Source organism: Pezoporus flaviventris, unplaced genomic scaffold (assembly GCF_033815535.1).
Source record: "Pezoporus flaviventris isolate CSIRO_AGI_PZ_B2104156 unplaced genomic scaffold, CSIRO_AGI_Pfla_v1 ptg000036l, whole genome shotgun sequence".
NCBI lineage: Eukaryota > Metazoa > Chordata > Aves > Psittaciformes > Psittacidae > Pezoporus > Pezoporus flaviventris.
In genome coordinates this window covers 34,192,309-34,213,856 of record NW_026892584.1, presented here as the reverse complement: position 1 = coordinate 34,213,856, position 21,548 = coordinate 34,192,309, and the positions used below count along the sequence as shown (strand labels likewise).

The window sequence follows — 21,548 nt, the reverse complement described above, 5'->3', positions numbered from 1 at the left end:
ATGTTTGATTCTATAATATTGTCTAAATGAATTTCCAAAAGATGAATAAAGTTCTTTAACATACCTCACAAATTTTCTCTAAAGATGGAACAAAGAAGTCATCACATACTATAGCCAAAGCATAAAACATATAAAGAGCCTGTAAAAAAAAAAAGAAAAATAAATTCAGGAAATACTTCAAATTTTTCCTGTACATGAAAAGAGGAAAGAAGGCAATGCTGTATTTATTCACACTAGTAGAAATATGTAGCTTCACTTTTTATTCCATTCCAAATAAAAATCCCTCTGCTGATCAATTTATGCCATAAAACCAGATTCTTGAATGTAAGATTAAGTTTAGAACAAGAATGTTTGCCAGACCCTTACAAAGGCTTACAAAGTTATGTAGTCACCATCTGTATTTTCCATGAATTATCAGACCATGTAATTACATAGAAAGTAACACCATGTTGATTAACAATACCCAAGAAATAATCACACCTGGAAATAAGTGGACCTTGACCATGGCTCACTGCACCAGATCTCCCAGGAATGATCCTGGTTCTCTGCACACGACTGCCCACTCTCTTCTGTGTCTTTATGTGCTGTGCTCAAGAAGTGGGCCCAATCCTACTGTTGTCTAGCAAACACAACTCCTTTTTACTTTTCCTTCCCTGAGCAGGTAATGAAAAACCAGAGCTTGCAGGCCTTGTTTTGTTTTTGTTTTTTTTTTTTCTACAATAAAATATAAAACGCCACACAACATTTTCTGTATTTCTTCAGGGGTTTTATATTCTAATTGCAATTGCAGAGGCACAACAGGAAAGAAAGACCTGCATCATTTTCTTAAATAAATCACAGAATCATTTAGGTTGGAAAAGACCCCGAATATCACCAAGTCAAACCATTAACCTAACACTAACAAGCGCACCATTAAACCATGTCCCCAAAACGTATGTACAGACATATCAGAAATAATTAAATCAAAGTATTACAAACATGCTGATATATACAGAGCTCTATTTAGTTAGGTCACTAAAATAATTAACACCTTATTAACAAAACAAAAAACAATAAGCACAGTAGAGGAAGACTTACGGCAATAATATGAAGCAGAACTCCTCCTTGCTGCCGTTCTTTATTTGTAAATATATCTTCAGGAAATTCATTAATGGCTGAAAGAGAAATAAACTTTTTTTTTTAAATGTTAGATCATCTATAAACAAGAAACTGAAAAATAAGGATGCATCTGTAGAAATATATGACCAAACATGAGTGCATTTTTCAATTTATTACGTTATAGCTTGACACCTCAGAATCTCTTTTCTGCTCTGCCAAAAAAACAGAGAACTGATACTTCATTGATTATTAATGACGTAATTCATAGAATCATACAATGGTTTGGTTTGGAAGGGACCTTTAAAGGTTACCTATTCCACACCCCTTCAAACAAAGAGCAGGGTCATCTTCAACTAGATCAGGTTGCTCAGAGCCCTGTCCAAACAATGTTTCCAGGGGTGATGCACCTACAGCCTCTCTGGGCAGCCTGTTCCATTATTTCACCACCCTCATCATAAAAAATGTCTTCCTTATATCTACTCTAAATCTACCTTCTTTTAGTTTAAAACCATTATCTCTTGTCATACTGCTACAGGTCCCATTAGAATACCAAGTTGGAAGGAACCTCAAGGATTATCTGGTCCAACCTGTCTTGGTAAAGCATGACCTGGAGACTACATGTCCCAGCACCCTGTCCATCTGAATCTTAAAAGTGTCCAGCTTTGGGGCATCCACCACTTCCCTGGGGAGATTATTCCAATGGCTGACTGCTCTCATTGTGAAAAACTTTCTTCTTGTGCCCAGTAAGTATCTCCCCAGCAGTAACTTGTGCCTATCACCCCTTCTCTTTTCCATGTGAAAAAAGCCTGTCCCCATCTTTCTTACAGGCTCCCTTTAAATACTGAAAGGCCACAAGAAGGTCTTGCCAGAGCCTTCTCTTCTCCAGACTGCACCACTCCAACTCTCTCAGCCTGTCTTTGCAGCAGAGGTGCTGCAGCCCTCTGATCATCTTCCCGTCTCTCCTCTTGACCCACTCCAACAGGACCGTGTCCTTCTTATGTTGGGAGCCTCAGAGTTGAACGCAGCACTGCAGGTGGGGTCTCAACAAAACAGACAGGCAGGATAACCTCTCTCAACCTGCTGGTTATGCAGCGACCTAAACCCACCTCTACTATACTGCATTTCATATTCTTAACAACTTGGTTTTACTATCATCTCCTCTGTGTCTCCTCTAAATACACTTCCAAAGTAATAGGCACAGGAACAAAAAATCATCCTGAAATAATATTCCTGGCTTTAAGTGTGCCTTGCCTGAAAAATTACACAACGGTTGTAATCTTCCAGCAGGTTCTTCACTACAAACTTTCATAGGGCTCCCCAGTCTTGCAAATTAGAGTCCAAGTACTTCCTCCAAAAAGTCTACTATCTAAATCTGGTGGAAGAGGAATGAAACAGAAATTGTAGGTGTATGATAGGGATGTGCAAAGACATGAGTCTTGACTCTGAAGTCGTGTGGACCTCAGTTAGAGGATCTGTGTTCTACACAAAGGCAACAGAGTGAAAAAGAGGATTCCAGGTGGTGGAGACAAAGACAGCTACTAAAACAAAGGCCTAAAGACATATATGAGATAAAAGACATCTGGATTGGCAAAACAGGCAGGGATAGAGATCTACAGTGCCTCAGACAGATGTCTGGGAAGTTTAAGGGTGAAAATTATTTCAGCCACTGGAATCCAAATGCATTCAAGTCATTAAATTATTATTCAGAAAGAGATGTTCCTGTCTGCAAGGACTTGTAGACGTAAGTTGACAACATAAGAAGCACCACAAGGTTCTTGTGAATTTACCATAATTCACTGAAACTTGGGGAAGGAAACAGAGGAAATATATGATCGCCTTTCCCATATTAAAATCTGCCAGCTTAAAGAAATGCTTAACATATGATAATTATGCTTAACATATGATAATTATGCTGCTCCATTTTCATTTCAATGGCATATTTCCTCAATTTCTCAATATAATTTTGCAAACAATAACTATGAACACAGAAACCAATAATCTGAGGTATTGTTGATGGTTTTTGCAGACTAGACTTCAAACACCCTAAACCAGCCTTATTTTAGGAAATGTTGCACTATAACTCTTTGAAGATAACACTTTCTGTAGTATCTTAAATTTGAGTTACCTGTAATGACCAAATATACTTGAAAATCTTAGCTGCGGTGAAAGGATCATCTAGTTTCAAAGATGTGAAAGACTTAGCATCTCCTCAATCTTTGAGTTTTACATAAATACAAAACCACCCCTTCTCATCTCTACTACACACACCTACATATGACGCATATGTCTAGCTTGACAAAGACTTGAACAGCCTCTCCATGCAAAGCTGAAGATCCCATAGCTGTTTTTTTCCTTATTTCCCGCTACCATAAATGTTTTATTATATTTATGATATGAATTACTAAGCCAGCAGCACATAGTGTTTAAAACCTCATACTACATAAATCACACCTTCTTTCCAAAAGCCAAAGTAACCATTCTTTCCGTTAACAATTAACTAAAATTATTAATAACTAAAAACGCATCAAGGAGACTTCTCCTTTGGGAGAAAATACCCAGAGCTACAGCTGCTGGCATCTTACACAATACGGGCATTCTCGCATCACTGGCTAAAATACCATGCTCATACGGATATGTTCAGGACATGCATACTATTTTCTTACCATACTACCCATTTGCCCTCTGTCTTCTCCATTCAAGCCATGGCTGTGAGAATTCCAACAATGCACTAGGAAAGCAGAGACCAGAGCCTGACCCGAGTCTCTAGCAATGATAATGTGACTCTGCACATGGGGCACACATCCCTTCACGCAGCCTGATGCAAGGGTTTGAAGCTCTGATCACAGGTGCTTGCACCAGGAGCACCATCACCCTTACTGCCACCACACAGCAGAGGGAATATGTCCCTGTCCCGTAACTTGGCAAAACAGGTGTCATCTGGCATGCTATTGCCTACCCAGTAATCTCATCCAGTTGACCGTAAAACATGTCAAAGTATAATATTAAAAATGGTTCAGTCAGTATAAACTGAGATTTCAAGAAGCATGAATAAAAATCACTCTTTCTAGTGGGACTTCACTTGCTTGAAGTTAATATCAACTAGGAAATCAAAAGATGTCAAAGGTAAGAGCCAGAAGATAAAATGAGCCCAGGCATCTGATCACAAACTAAATGCTAACCAGATTCACCGCAAACCATCTTGCTTCATGTGTAGTCTGGTGATGTAGTATTTATAATAAATAACTACTTGTAATAAATATCTGCTCGCCTCACAGAGGTAATTTTAAATTAACAGGAAAATAACTTTACTTGAAGATAATGTTCCTCTTCACACAGAACCCATGGTATACAACTGTTCTCACAAAGAGACACTACAAAATCTTCTTTAAAACTCAGTGAAATGAAGCAAGGGTCTGGAGTAGGCAAGTAAAATTTCTTCCTTAATGAAATGGCCACCTGCCAGTGAGTTCTAACGTAAAGTTTGGAGGTTTTCAGTGCAAACATTTGCTGTCTTTACGGCTTTATTACCCAGATAATCACAGGTTTTGTATAACTGTCATCTATAAATTCTGTATACCTTATGTACATGCACTGTTCTTTATTTACTTGCTGTATCATGGTTTTAATATATTAAAGATTTGGTTTTCTTACCTACTGTTATGATAACCTGGTTGCTCAGGAACAGGTTGTCTGGATTATCTTGGCTCCTAGCTTCAGCTTGGGAATCAACATCACTGAACTGAGGGGGGGGGGGGGGGGGGGGGCAGTGGTATTCCCTCATCTGTATGAGCTGACAGAGGGGAAATAACATTATCAGAGTTTCAGAGAGCCTCTGGTCTGCCCTCATGGTACAATCTGATGTGGGAGAGCAGCAGGGCACCACTCCACACACAGATGTCTTCTCCTGTATGGGAGACAGAGCTATCCAGCAGCCCGTGTGGGAGCTACATCTGCTTGGTTTCTACTGAAGAGAGACAGAACAGATGGGAGAAGAAGATGAAATGAAGAGCAGTACATCTAAGGGGGCTAACCTTTGCCAAAAAAGGGAGGGGAACACACACCAATCATCTTAAAATCAGCTAGAAATACAGAAATATTTATCCTGCTGGCACTGTTACAAATGCTCCTGCAGCTTATCTTATCGAGCACAGATTTACTGAGGGGGAAAGGAGGGCACTGAGAAAGTCAAGTCTATATTGGACCTGGATCATTCTGCAGCTCGTTCCCTTTCTCCAATCATGAAATGAGTGGGGAAACAAAAGCAGCTTATCCAGCCAAGACTTGGAGGGGACAGCATCACCTTTTTCTCTGAGTCATGGAAGCAAAAAATCCTTCATTATGGTGTGACAGAAAGGATGATTCACCTCTGGTAAAAAGCTCTGAGGCTGAGCTGTCTGTGGTAAAATAGCTACAAGGCATGTAAATAGCATGCCTCAGAACAGAATATAATGGCAGCTGCACAGCTTAAGCTGTCTGCATGGCTCTGGAGAGAAGATCCGGTGCGCAGCAGCCAGGGTAACCCAGGCATGCCAGTGACACCTGCCCAGATTTAGGCTGTTGCCAGATTAATTCGGGGTACCATTAGAGCATTGTTCCCATATGCCCTATCAATACTGTGACAGGCAGTCTGCCAATGAACTTAAGGTTCAAAAATCTCCTAAGCCTGACAGACCATCTCAACAACCACGTGGATCTGTGGTTTTATAACCTGCCTCAACATGTGATTTCTTCACCTTATCAGCAGTTGATTTACACATAGAGGCAACTCTTAATACCTGCTAAGGGTTCAAGCCTGTTACAACTCTTGAATTTCTTCTCATAAGGAGAAGGGAGCTCTAGCTGTTTGAAAGGCCACATGCAATTGGTTCCACTCTGCCTTTGCAAGAAGGAGGTTAGGCAAACAACATGCTCAGAAACCCACTTCTTTTAATTTGCATCTTCTTCCTCTGCCCATGCTCCTCTGTTCGTTCAGGACATGTTATGTCTACAGATTGCAATACCTACTCCTTTTGCCCTGACATTCAGGGGTTGTTGATTATCAGACTCACTGAAGGCAGAAGGGGATGAAAACCAGGCAAAAGACAATTATATATTTCCACTTTTACCTCTTCTATAATCATATTTACATGCCAGCTTGAATATTTTAAATTTGTATATTTGTTTAAATACTGCAAGCAACTTTAGGCACCTTTACCCTTAAGTGTTTTTCTCATTATGTGCAATTCTCTTTCCACATCTTCCCAAGGCCTGGTGTTCATGCACATATATTTTGTGCCTGAGTGATAGCAAAGAAGCTCTTCCCTGTGTGCAGAAATGAGCTTCTTTATACCTGTCAAGCAAATACGTGCATCGTTACCAAGTGCCAGCAGCAAAATGTCAACAGTTTGTGCACCAAGACTTGAACTTTCAACAGCCTTCATGATACTGCAACTTCCACTAAATTCTAATTCTGTACTAATATAATCTGTTCAAAGATTTGAGTGAACGCCAAAAAAGCATCACTTTTTCTAACTACACCACCCTGAATGCAGGGGTCCCATGTGAACTAAGCTGCAATCAATGTGTGAGTATGCCTTAGAATCACCCTTGCTTTCAAAACATTTGTGGCTTTGACCCATGCTGTTACTCAAAAATCAGTGCACTGGGAAGACTTTTACAGAAAGCAGAATCCTGATGGCAACCGGAGAAATTCCTCCCATATTCTCTTTACCACCAATATCAAGACAGCTAGTCCCCTGTCATGTTTCACATCTTAGCTTCAGTACAGAAGTGGTAACAATCTCACAAATGATGGTGAGATGAGCTCAGTACAGCCAAAACAGACATGTAGGTAGTCTCAGGGAACAGCATAATACACTGAGCAAATTTTATCTCTGTGGTACATTAATTCAATTTTCATTGCTCAACCAAAAGAGGACTGCCAAATGCGATTATCTGTGCAATGGTAAGTGGCAGCTTAGAAAGACAATAACTGACTCAACTCTAAACTATTAAATCCATTTAATATCTGTAAAGGATGACATATTAATGAAATAGCCTTTAAAACTCTCCTATCAGTATGAAATCATGAAAATACCTGTACAAGATTGGATTTGGTACAAGAGAAAGTAACATTAACACTTTATCAAACTCTGGACTTAACATTTAGTTTCTTTTCTCTTTTATAAAGAACAAAAGTATTTGCACTCATTAGGGTAATGTCAAACAATCAAATAAACACACATTAAGAATTATCTGCCAACAGAAAGAAAATTGAAAGGCATGAGGAAATCCCATCTCCCTACCTAGGGAGCCAATGATGACACATGCATGCACAAGTACTGCAACATGGGGATGCATCAGCCTATCAGAGTACAGCATTTCATGTGTACTGGGCTTTATATTAATGGTTTAAATGCCCTCAAGATAACTCTAAAAGGACCCCAAGTTTTGGGATCATGGATTTTTTTCTTCTCTGGGCTCCACCTGATAGTGAAGCCTCTAGAAACTTCCTTTAAAGAGCTAGAGATCAAGAACCTCATGATGAGCATTCATTCTCACAAAAGTTAGGCATTTCACACTGTTTTCTCATATGTTTAATGCCTGATACCTTCACACAGCTGCATCTCAACCTTATTAACCATAGAAAACTGCTGGAACCTGCTTGGAATACCTCTACCATGACCCAAGATTTCAGTACAACTATCAAATTGTGAAGTCCGTTCAAATTAACTGAGAATGAGGACACTTAACGTTTCTAAATCAATACTGAACAGAGATGAAATTCACAACACATATTTTTATTACAGCCTAAGAACAGCCTACCTTAAAAGACCTTAATTCAGTGTAGAGCAGTGCTCTGAATTCTGTTAACATCTTCCATGATTATGGTACTGGTTTTCCACAAAGCACACACGAATTCTTCAAAACCCCACCTAAGGACACCAGCCATTTTATTTTACACCTCAGATTCCTAAACCAGGTTACTAAAACCTTCTTCATCTTCTTCCCTTTTTCACTTACTGTCTCATACTTGTTTACACTACTCTGAGTCAAAGTCGCCAAAGCAGTACCTAAAGATTTTCATGGGAATTAACTACTGACATCAGTCACCAGTAAAAACTGGTGTCTTTTACATGGAATTTCCCTCGTTTTTCTTTCACTTTGAGCTTCATACATTCAACTTCCCCTCTCCCCTTCATCCTTCCTCATATTTTGGTTCCTGAAAGTTGGCGGTTTCTATGGTCAACAGCCTCTTGTTCCTCTTGAGGGAGGGAGTTCTCTGGCTATGCAGGGTTTTGGACTCAGCTTGGCTGTCCACTTCTTAAATACAGGCAGAAAGCCATGATCACCACTTGACAGCAAAAGGGATAATGACTGGATTAACTATCAAGACTGGGACTCATAAGAAATCACAGTTATCAAAAGGTTGGGCAATTTTTCACGCCAAGAGAAAAAGAAGCATTCCTTACATTTTTTTTTCACAGGAAAGCCTTCCAGCTGCGAAACAGGCTGGAGAATCAAACACCATAAGGTTTTGGCATTATCATCTCAAGCTCAATGAAGACTTGTTTTGGGCTTTCTAATCATCAGTAGAACAGACAGACACACTCAAACTGCAAAATGACTGCAAAATTTTGACCTGATCAAAATCAGACCACATAGCAAGTTTGAACTGCTGGTAGCTAGAAAAGCTACCGGATTACTTGAAAACCGAACAGATTACATGTAGAAAACATGGAAAAGGAAAAAACAAGGAACCACAAGGGCTGCCAGAGCAGCTATCTTCCAGTGCACTTTAAATGAAACAGTGTTATTGTGCCTTCAGCAGAGTTAATTCAAAATAATAGGCTTCTGAATCCCTTCTATTTCATCAATAGCTACAGCATGGCTCATTTAAAAACAGCTGTATTGGCACATTCTTTTTTCCCAAATGCATGGGAAAGGAAATCACATATTTAAAATATACACATTTTAACTATTTTTCTGATACTCAATTCAAGTAGGAATTTTAAACATCCAGGAAAATTGTGTTATTCTCCAAGTTGAAACAGCACAAGAACTACAGATTAATCTTCTACCAGGCTAAGATTAAGCTAAATAAACTAGTTTTCTAGAAACAAATAGGCACAAGGTAGCAGAGCAACAGTAGACTAGCTGAGGCCTACAGGAACCAAACAGAGAAAGGCAAAAAATAAAGTCGGCACAGATATTGTTTGAATTTCCTTTACTTAGAAGTTTTTCTTTCTGAATATAGAAGGAAAATGCTGGAAGGCAGCAGTAAAAAGACCTACTCAAACATTTACTCCACCCCTGCCATTCAGAATTGTTTTCAACAGTGAGTTTTCTTGCGCTTTGTCCAAAAAGCTCCATCGATCAAGAGGGAACAGGTAGAATACAAAGACATAGTAATGAAGCAGAGGAAGCCCCTCAAGGCTGTTCATTAGGTGACCCCGATTCCCAAGAGAATTCAGCACAGGCAAGCCAAGATTTTCACAGAACTCAGCTCAGCACAGACACTATGCTCAGCCCTTACAAAAATCAGGCTGTTGATGCCACAAGCCAAGATCTGCTCACTAATTCTCTGAATTTCTCTTTCATTTCAGAAGGAAAATGAATTTTGAAATATTGTTTGAAGTTGCACATATTGAGCTCTCAAAAGAAAAAAACCCAACCACCTAGGGTTAAGAAATGCTGGCTCTATAATGAAGTCAGGTTTTGGAGTCAATTATTTAGGGTAATTTTTTGTTCCATGTACCCCCTGGTGCTTTGAAAAACTCATTTTCATGGGGACAAACAGAACCACAACAGTTTCTCCCTGTGAGCCATGCTCATGTGGTGCAGCCAGCTCTCATTACTTTGTTGTAAAGCATGTGATATTTGGTTTTTTACTTTTCCTGAAGCCATGGTTCTGGAATCCTGCAATTATGCAAGAACATTAGATTTCACTTAAAACAGAAAATCTTAATCTAGCCTTTGTACTTGTGGAAGGTGCCCAAACCCAAAATTCTGAAAGACTTACAAAACTCAGAAGACAAACTAAACAGAGATTCAGAATTGTTACTTATCTTTCAAACAAACTTCATAGTTTTGCAGGCTTACATTTACACTTTCTGAGCACACAGGATTACTAGCATTACTCCTCAGTTCATATGCTTCAGCTTAAAGTCACAAATACATGCACATTCCAACGTGTGGTTTCTTGCCTGATGATGTAAAATGATGCCAACATGTCTCCTACACCTACAGCCTACTTCAACCTTTTCCACACAAGTAATCCCATCTCAGGCATCCAAGATTCATCTTTTACATGAATAATTTTTCAAATGACAGATGTGCACTGTTCTATTTTTCCCCAAACAATACCACTTGGGGCATTTTCTCCTTACTCTAAGAAATTCAGTAAGGAGCTGTAAACAATACTGAAGTACTTCAAGAATGATCTCTTTTCAGTCCTAGTTCCTACTATATACTTCTGGAGCCTCACATTTGATATGAAATCTGGTAAGTAAAAAGCAGCTTAAAAGATCTGCAGACTTCTACATATTTAGCAGCATCTTAAGTGGCACTTAAAATTTTAGGGAGGGATAGTGATTTTTTCCTAAATACTTGGTAATTATTCCAAAATAAAAGCTATCTGAATCCATATGGCACACAGCAGTCGAGTCCACTACTGGAAGGTAAAAAAAAAATAAACATTACAATAATTTCACAATCCGAATTTACAGTCCTCCTCACACTGTCTTTGTCCATGTGAAATCCTGTTTCATGATTACTTACTGTCTGTAAGTGAATGCTGCAATGAAGCTGTCATGGCTTAAGTCCAGCCACACAGTCTCTCTCTCACTCCTCTCCCTTCCTCCCCCCGCTGCCAGAGGAATGGGGAGGAGAATCAAAAGAATGTAACTCCCACAGGTTGAGATAAGAACAGCCCAGTAACTAAGGTATAACACAAACCACTACTGCTACCACCAATAATAATGATAAGGGAAATAACAAGGGAAGAGAATACAACCGCTCACCACCTGCCGACTGATACCCAGCCCGACCGAGCAGTGATCTAACCCTTATGGGTAACTGCCCCCAGTTTATATAGTGGGCATGACGTGCTGTGGTATGGAATACCCCTTTGGCTAGTTTGGGTCAGGTGTCCCGTCTCTGCTTCCTCCCGGTTTCCCCTCCTCCCTGGCAGAGCATGAGACTCACAAAGTCCTTGGTCAGACTAAATATTACTATGCAGCAACTAAACACATTGGTGTTATCAGGGCTGTTCCCAGGCTGAAAGTCAAAAACGCAGCACTGCACCAGCCACTAAGAAGGAGAAAAATGACCGCTACTGCTGAACCCAGGACAGAAGCTCGTACCAATTTACATAACAAAGGAGACATGAAGCTGAGTACAAGGATGAAGACCACAGAATTAAAATTAGCAAAAGCAAAGAAAGAGGGGGGAAAAAAGGTACATTGATTTAGTGATGTGCCAGCACAACCATGAAAGATTAGTACACAAGGGTTTTTTAGTTCACTTCAGAAGTTAAGTGTAGAAGAAAAGAGACTTCTAATACAACACATGTCTTTAATTTAGCCAGGTCGTAATAGGAACAACTGTCACACAAGCTTCACCACATATGGTGCAAGCCTGACTGGAAGGCTGGATGTGCAGGTTACAGCTGGAGCTTCTGCTTCACTGCTGATGAACTAGCTGCTTCACAGCTAGTTCATTTAAACTTAGGTATTTCTCCATTACTGCAAAAATACTCCAGCTGTAAGCTTAGCATGTTGCTTTCCAAAAAGAAGCACCAGTACCACACTGTCACAGTCATGCATGCGTGTACGCTGTCTGAAACCAGGTCAGAGAACAGCACTTCTCATGCCAAAGCAGCCATCAGAAATGCAAACATTTTAAGGACTGCTAGCAGATTTTCATTTATTTTCAAACTTCACTGGCTGATGATGAAAGTGGTAGCTAGATTTCTCTCCAGGTTACTCTGCACTGGTTTACTACACAGCATGAATACAGATTGTGGGGTAACCCTCAGCAGAAAACCCCAAATCAGCAAATCATAAATGTGTTTGCACTAAATGGACACTTGCACTTGGTTCAACAGTTTGAGAAACTGAACATGAGCTGGCTTCAGTGCGCACTCGCAGCCCAGAAAGCCAACCGTATCCTGGGCTGCATTAAAAGGAGCGTGACCAGCAGGTTGAAGGAGGTGATCCTGCCCCTCTACTCTGCTCTTGTGAGACCTCACTTGGAGTATTGTGTGCAGTTCTGGTGTCCTCAACATAAAAAGGACATGGAATTGTTGGAACAAGTCCAGAGAAGGGCCACAAGGATGATCAGGGGACTGGAGCACCTCGTGCATGAAGATAGGCTGAGAAAGTTGGGGCTGTTCAGCCTGGAGAAGAGAAGGCTGTGTGGAGACCTCATAGCAGCCTTCCAGTATCTGAAAGGGGCCTACAAGGATGCTGGAGAGGGGCTCCTCATCGGGGACTGTAGTGCTAGGACAAGAGGTAATGGGTTTAAACTGAAACAGGGGAAGTTTAGATTGGATATAAGGAGAAGTTATTTACTGTGAGAGTGGTGAGGCACTGGAATGGGTTGCCCAAAAAAGTGGTGAATGCTCCATCCCTGGCGGTGTTCAAAGCCAGGCTGGACAGAGTCTTGGGTGACATGGTTTAGTGTGAGGTGCCCCTGCCCATGGCAGAGAGGTTGGAACTAGATGTTCTTAAGGTCCTTTCCAACCCTAACTATTCTATGACTCTAACAGGCACCAAACTATACTGTATGGCCTTGAGAGGCACAAAAGGTATGTTTATCTGGAGTCTCAGAAAGACACATATGGGAAACAATTACTTTCTATAAATATCACTGTGGTAACTATATAAATAAAGACAGGGAGTAAGAGAGAGTCTCAGAACATGGTAGGAAAAGAATCAATATCTGAAAGCTAAGAAAGAAAAAAAGTTAAATACATGCATTAAATTTTTAACAAGAGGAGAAATAGGAAACTGACATACTCACATAAGCCTACCAAACAACAGCAGGTATTTAAGAGAGATATATAATAAAGCACTTTAAGATCATATACAGCAAATTAAAACCAAAAATCTCTAAGAGCAACATCTAAAATATGCTCAAGAAGCATCACACCCAGACAATGCCAGCAAAACACACACAGTTAGAAACAGCTGATTCAAAGGATATATTTAGGTTTGCCTCAAAATGTTAGGCAAAAAAAAAAAACAAACAAAACAACCCTGCCATTCAGAATTAAGGTGGTTGCTTGTATTACTGCTCTGTGCCAGAAACCAGAGCCAGATCATAGGAAGAAATCTGATGGAATATGGCTGCAGGAACAGAAGGGTGCTGAAAGACCAGCATGGTCACACAAAGAGTAAATGTGGACTAAGACAGCAAATACAGACAGCAGAGCCTCACCACAAACTTCATCTGCTTTCAGCTGATGTAACGAGAACAGAACAGGATTAGTGGCTTTAAAATGCTGATCTGATTGATCATATCTCACCTGCCTAGAGAGCCACACCTAACCAACCTAACATTTCAAAAGTTACTTATATGCCCATTTTGGATTACTGAATCTACTAGTGTAACTTCCAGTGTCACTCTATCATGTAATATCAATCTCTTTCACAAAGGAAAGACTAAATGTATGAAAATGCCTCATAATCTTTGTACTTCAAAAGCCTGAGTGTAGTTGATGAATGCAGCAAGCTGACTGACCTGTCTGTGTATTTCAATTTACCTGGATTCAAGAATTTGCAAACCAGTTACAAACACCAAGGATATTACCAGATGAGCACCATTTTTCTAGCCTTTAGTTGTGTGAAAATGCCTTTTCTGTTACGCAGCCACCATCAAATACTGGGCATATAATGTTGCACCTGGTTTGTGAAACAGTAAGGTCTGGTAAATCTTTCTTAATAATGGATTACACCTTTTAAAAACCTTAACTTGAGCATGGCAGCACTTCGATTTAAGTTGGCTAGCCCATGAGAAAGCACTAGTTACACCTTACATTAGCACATCTCATCATCAGACACTAACACAATCATTCTGCAGTAGTTCAATCATTGTGTAAAGCTCTTATTTTCCAGTGCAGTTGCTCTCATCTGTGCTAAGCTAATCTGAGATAAATCATTCAAGTTAATTTTGCAGTGAAGACACAAGCTGAATGAGAAAACACGATTTTCTCAACTCCATGGTACAGTTAATGCCACCATTGGGAATGATGTGTATCAGTTTGGTTTCCAGCAGTTGTTACATCCACTAAACAAACCTCTTCCAATTCTTATTGTGAAAGGATATATTGTGGTTTAATACAAGACTAGGCAGTTGACCAAGACACAGCTTGGATTTTTTTAGTTCTGTGTTGGCTTGTTGTTTTGGTTTTTTTTTCTGCTAAATTTAACAGTTCAGAGATTTTGAGATGTGACAGCAGATGAATCAACAGCTTAAATGGTTCAGTGAGCAAAATAATTGTATGGATTTCTTTTTTTTTGTCAGCATGGGGATTTTAACATATTTGCACTTGGCAGACGTAACAGATTTGAGTAAAACTCATTTCAGTTCAATTTCTGTTCTTTTTAACTCTCATTTTTCTTGACCATATTTCTGCTGAAAGGCTAATATTAAAATTAAGCAGCATAGCTCTACAAAAGTTAATGGAGCTTTGCTGATGTATATGAGCTTGAGATTCCAGCCCACATATTTTTCTTTAATTAGAAAGGTTAAGTGTCATAAACAGTGCAAATGCCTTAAGTGCACGATGTTGTTCTCGAGTATGAGAACTAGACAAAAGAATGCTGAAGCAGAAAAAACATGCAGATGGTCCATTTCAATAAAGTCAGAAACAAAGTTTTTGTGGCTTTTTTTAACAACTACAAGGCACAGATCAAGGACCTAGATTCCACAGTGGGCTATGAGTGCTGAGTCCCTGTACTGTCACGTAAGCACAGATCCAGCCCACCGATAACAGAAGTCACTATTAATACTGATTCCATTTCAATTAAACTTCTTGGGTTTTGAGGCAGGCACCTATTTAAGTACTCTGATAAAGCTCCTGTGATGATCTTATCTAAAAAGAGGTAACTGTGAAAAGCCGCATTTGCCTTTGCAGTCTATTTCACTGAAGAAAGCTGTAACTAAACAGCAAAGACACATTCTACTAGACTACAGTACTACTTATACTGAGGAATACTATAAAGAATTATCACTGGTAGGCAAAACAAAATTCTATGTGTCGAGAAACATATGATGATATTTTAGCCATTACTTATAATAAATGGCACTGATACCCTCTTCTAATAGATTCACACAAGTAAGGTTAACAGAAGTCCAGTTCACGCAGCTACTAAAAAACAGCACAAAATAAGGCTAACTTAGTTCACAGGCTCTGCTAAATGTTTGGAACCACCAGGTACTGCTTTCTACACAACAGGTGGGAAAAGTACTGACACGTCTATGTCAGACCGGGCTCCTTATCCTGGATTGTAATCTAAGAGTTGTGGGCGCTATGCTCCACTAACTGCATGGTAAACCAGTGGTAGCCCTAGATAGACATGATCTGAATTACTCAGGCACTCTTAAAATGTGGTATCAAAAGAGCTGCCACACTTCAGAGGAATTCCCTGTAGAAAGCAATCAGAATATAACCCCTTTTAAGAAACAAGGATAAGGTGTAATAGAATATTAGAGAATTCCATCCATATACAGTAACATATACTGATAATGTCACAAGCTAAGCTTTACCACTTTTACTCAAGGGATGCTGTGGCAGTTAGGAATGTGACTGCCAGCCTGAAACAAACTCACTTATTTGTGGAAATAGTTGGAACACAGGAGATCAGAGACACAAATGGTGTTTCACACTGGAAGAGGCCTGCCCTGGTTTTCAAATGAAGCACACCATACTTAAAATGGGCTGTGAATGTGAAAATGTAAGGAAATGACAGTTTCTGACATATACATTAATAACTGTAGATCTTAAAAAATACCAGCAATATATAGCAATGACAGAGAAGGCCACAGCCAAGGAAGAGTGATGAGGTACTGTCCACAGGGTTCCACTGTGGTCACATCAATTGGGAAGAAATTTGTTTGAAAACCAAAAGCAGGCACAGCTTCTGAGAAGAAGATGGTTCAGCTGCGCGAGCAGGCAGAGGAGGTTATCAGTGGCAGCAGGAAGAAGCTGAGGAGGGGTGGTTATTGTCCAAAATCAAAATTTAAAGAACAGTGTACCCATGAATAACTGTCATGAACAATCACAAAATGAGCTGAATCTTTTCTGTGCAGCCACAGAAAGGCACCAGAATGCTGACTAAAATTCAGTGAATAAAGCACCTCTAAAAGTAGTGACTGCCAAAAACACTGTAGGAAAACTAGATATAGGATACAAAACACTATTAATGCCTACAGAAAAAAAAACAAACAACCCATACACAGACTTTAAAAAGCCACATTTCACCACACATTTGATATGCAATCAAGTATTTCATTAAAAAACAAAACCAAAAACCACTCACACAAAATGACCCTCCAAAACCCCTAAAAATCATCCCACCTCCCACCACCGGACATAGCTCTGGATTAAGGGATACAGACTGCAGGAATGAAACATTTGGAGTAAATTCCACAAAGCCAGTTTACATGCATTTGACTTAAATGTCAGCTGTATTACTAAGCCGTTAAATGCTACAGTACTGACATCCCAGAGACATGAAAGCGAGACCACAGGTCTCTTTATATATTAAAAAGAATCAAAGTAATAGCCTAATTTTGCAAGCAATTTCCTACAAATCAAATGCACTGAAACAGAACTGCAAATCAGTTCACACACAAGTCGTCATTATGGCATGTTCTCCCTGCTAGGAGAAGCTGAAGTAGTAGATTACCTTCACAGCATTCTTAAAATTCATTATTACACATAGACTATTTGTGTAAGGTCATCATCATGGCTTGACTTCGCAAATGAAGATTTGGGAAGGGCTTTACCCACGCTTACTACAAGTGTGCTGATGACTGAAAAGGCCAATGTGGAATAGGCAAATCCAGTTGCAAAAAGTAGTGAAAGGCCTCCTTGGGTGGTATAGGTGGGGCGCTATTCTTTCTACGTTGTCTTTTCTCCTCGAGGCTAGTTCTGCGTGTGTTCTCAAAGGAGACATATAGACAATTTGTGTAAGATATGTACATAATAAAACAAGTAAGCACAATAGCTAATGTTATATAACCAAAAAAGACATCATAGACTACACAAGCTACATAGGATCAGGAGATTACTGATAAAGAAATTGCTATGGAAGTAAAATATTTTAAGGGAAAAATAGCATGTAACAGGAAAGAAATCAAAGACTTTTTATGAAGACACAAAGAGCTAAGAAAAAGATGACTGAAGTGAAGATCATACAGAATTACAGAAAATAAAATGAGAAGTGGGAAATTACACAAAACATGCACAGTAAGCCATATACTGAGAGGCAAAATGATGTACTATGTTTGAGTAAACATTCAGAGATCTGCTAATGAGACACAAGGACATCCAGGAAGAAATATCTGAAGGTTCAAGAGCTGAGAACAGGAAAACGTGTGAGAAGCAGGCATAGATACACATACTTGGAAACTACCACGAGAGACGTTATGATTGAACCTACCAGAGCAGAGCTGAAGATGTTATAATGAAGAAAAGGCAACAGAAGGAAGAAAGCTAAAATTAATTATACCAAAGCAAAAAGAAAAAGGAGGCCAAGGAAACTACAAGCAAAGCAGAAGATACCCAACAGAGGACAACACCAAAGGCAACAAGCACAGGGAAGAAACAGAAGTAGGCAACAGTAGTACGAGAGGAAGTGTACAGAGAGATCAAGAGATGTCCCAGTGATCTTCCTAAAGAGATGGGCACACAAACAAATGGCAATTGCCTCGCATATTTCATTAGGAGTGAACCTGTGAGAACCACATGTTCAAAACATTTTAAGCAACACAGTCAAACTGGAATTCCCAAAGAGCCCACAAAAAAAAAAAACCACAAACAAAACAACATATAAAAAGCCTGATCAAACACCTTCAGTAAGGTAAAACTTGTAGTTCAGGGCAGGTAATCTGCAAGACTTTAATAATTTGCAATACTGAATTCTAAACCAAAGTGAAATAAACCCAGCAGTATTTACTACAGCCCAATTATTTTCATGGTAGCTTTCCCCTGAAAAAAAATAACTACACATTTTGGTCCAACTCAACATAATTTTTTCTTTACATTTGAGAATCTTTCCTCTGCCAAAATCTAAATTACTTTTTGGCTGACATTTGAAAAATATTAATTAATAAATTGTAACAATTGGGCTACTACTCTGTTCTCAACTCAGACAGTACCCTGACACATGATTTTGAATAAACCAATTAGATTCAACTCATCTGTTTCCCTTCTCACCATTTTGTCTCTTCTGATGACTGGGATAAAAGAGGTTTTACAACAGAAGATTTTGTAAATAATAGTATCTATATTAAACAGCAAGCTAAAAATCTACTTTCCTTGTTACCATGCATAAACATACCAGTAAAAACAAAGAATATATTTTCAAGACATCTACTGAGAAGTAGGAGACCTGGATCATCTAGTTATTTGTTAGTTGGACTTGCTATTACTTTAATCTTTGTATCTGTAAAAGCTTTCTTAACAGTAACACACATGAGTTACCTCTGTTTTTCTACGTTTGATATATGTGTCTATAAATGCTTGTGTGTGTGTACTATTTTGCAGATTTTGCTGGAAATATTTCACACTTTAGTGATACAAAACATAATGGTCTCAAGATTTTCCCTCTTTCATAAATAGAAATTCAGCAAAGGAAAAAATACTCTGCAATGTGAGTACATCAGTGCAGAGGCACAAATAGCCATTGTGGACTCAGAGAAAATTATTTTGGACAACAGTACCCTTCACACTTTGAAGTGTTAAACTCTACAAACTCCGAGACCATCTGATCCTGTTAGCATTTGCCTTTCTATTAGCAAAGATTCTCACTGAATTACAGCAGCAAAACCAATACTGCCTTTTACCAGGTGAGTTGAAGACAACTCTGACCACACTGAGCAAAAAACGGAGTTGAATGAACTGGAAGCATCCTCTTCTGCTTGGATTTTCCTGAATTGCATAACCAAGTCAAACAGCATGTGAGCTCAGGTTTGAAACACCTGCACTACCAGGTACAAGTAAACCCTGTACAAGTGCAATTCACTTAACTCAATCCACTAATACAGCTTCCCTCTCCCATTCAACCATTTAAGTTATATAACCCTCCTGAAGAAGGAAAAATAGAAAGAGAAGAATTTCATCAGCTGAGATCAAATTCAGTTCAGTGTAAAATAACATGCATTCTAATGGGTTACCAGATACACATTAGAAGGCAGTGGCTTGCTCAACACCCATACTTAAAAGCAACTCCATACCAAAATAAGAAAGGACCCAGCATTAGGGGAAGGGTATAAATTTTTAATGACCATCAAATATCAGTTTCAAAGCTCTAACAGAAGTCCTGCAATTATGTTTACAAAGAAGCAGCCCCTAAATTCCATTATAACAGTGATTCAAATAAAGCTGGGGGTAGGAGGGGAGGGTGCGTGTGAGGGGTGGTGTAGAGGAGGGAGAAGGTAGGTATTCAGAGTGGGAGTTAAGACCTGAACCTGCTGTACGAGTGCTTATTTCAGTTTTGTATCAAAAGAGAATGAAACTAGATGACCCCAAATTTTTCTTCCATTCCTATGTTTGTTTCTTTGACTGGAGGTGCGGAAGCTCATTCTGGTTGATTTATTCAAATGTAGGTGCCCCAAACGAATTCTGAGCATCATGATCATAGATGCCTGTATCTGAGTAATTGCCCAACCTGATGATATACTGTCACTTCTCCAGCCTTTGGCTTCACTTTTTCACCTTGTCACCCATGATTACCTCAGCCTCCCACTCTTTGCACCAAATTTGCTCTCAACCCTTTCTAAATTGCACTTCTAACCCATAGCCTTCCTGTCTCAGGTCCAGCACTGGCAGGACCTTGCTGCATCTCCGTCACTTTCCTACATTTTATTTTAGGCCTGATCTAGTGAGCCACCTTAAAACATGGGTACACATGCTTTCTCAAATAAAGATTGTCATTAACATATGCTATACTAAGCCAAGATCTGGGGCGGTTCTTCCCCTTGAAAGCTAAAGGGGGGGATGGGATTTGGCGGTGATAAGTATCTTTCCAGGAATCCTGTTTGGCATCCTGTAAACATACAGCCCCCAGAGAAAAAGAAGAAAAATAGGAGGGAAGAATGTTCCAGTTTCTTTTTCATTTACTGAGTTAGAACATATTTGACACTGGTTTTAAAGCACAGCTGTAAGGAAACAAAGACTGTACTGGGTTTTGGTTTGGGGCTTTTTACTTCTAGAGACATGGCCAGAGCAATGGCTTCCTATATAGTCTTTCTACTCTTTTCAATATACAGTCCTCTTCCATATTACAATACAGCCCTAAAAAGCTAATAATTAGCCCTTCCGTTTCCATCTTCCAAAAATTCTTAGAATCAGTTAAGGTAACTTTGGTCACAACAGGATATTGATTTTATCCACTCAATGAAAGGAAGAAACTTTATTAAGTCTTTACTTTGAATCTTTCCAAGTAAAATAAATCTCAATTGCAAAAGTTACTTAATACAGCATAATTATCTCAAGATGAAAAGCTGTCATACTGACAATCTATGAGATGACTCCTAGCACTGTATGTAAAGAATACAAAATTTCTAAAGGTTGATCCACTTCTTCCTCAAAAAACAAAAAAAGGAAAAATTAATTATACAAAATATGAGAAGAAAGTGATAAAAAAGGGTAAAGAAAGAAAGAAAGAAGATGAAGATAAAGTAAACAATGCTGGAGGAGTTTTCCAGCCATGACAGGTGTGATTAGTACTACTTGGCTGTATATGTTTCTATGATTATTTGATACAAGGCCAAAGTCAGACCTGCCAGCATTTTCTAGGTGCTTAAAAGAGGAGAAGAAATAATTTCTATTAATAGCGAATAGATGCAAAATTTAAAATACGTATTCAAACCAAATACATTGCTTGCAAAATGAGGTAGTCAAACTGAATGTTAAGAAAGCTATTGTTTCAGAAATTTCAGCCCAGTAACTATACTTCAAGAATAATCTCTAATGTAAGATCGAGGCTCAGGATGAGTCCCTTACTGCTTGTACTTTTTCAGTTTGGGAGAATCTGGAATAAAAAATAAAATAAAATAAAAAGTGCCAATACACAGTTTATATTCCCTAGAAAGCATTAGCTTGCTAGAACTAAGAATCGCAAAGCTCATGTATTACAGCACCACCTGGTGTGACTTGCCATGGATACAAAGTGTAAGTGGACAAAATCTACTAGGTCATCTAATTTACCTGTCAACCAGTGCAGAATTCATCACTGTAA

The 21,548-nt window shown here is 39.1% G+C and overlaps 1 protein-coding gene across 1 annotated transcript in view; it reads right to left on the bottom strand.

Moving 5' to 3' along the window:
* LOC133274717 (ras and Rab interactor 3-like) overlaps positions 1-21,548 on the bottom strand; it is a 159,482-nt gene that overhangs the window by 103,243 nt on the left and 34,691 nt on the right. The window contains exons 3-4 of the mRNA XM_061464254.1: positions 1,078-1,154; positions 65-139 (exon numbers count right to left, since the gene is read on the bottom strand). Of these exons, the coding sequence (XP_061320238.1) occupies positions 65-139; positions 1,078-1,154 (152 nt within the window). The remainder of the gene's footprint in view (positions 1-64; positions 140-1,077; positions 1,155-21,548) is intronic.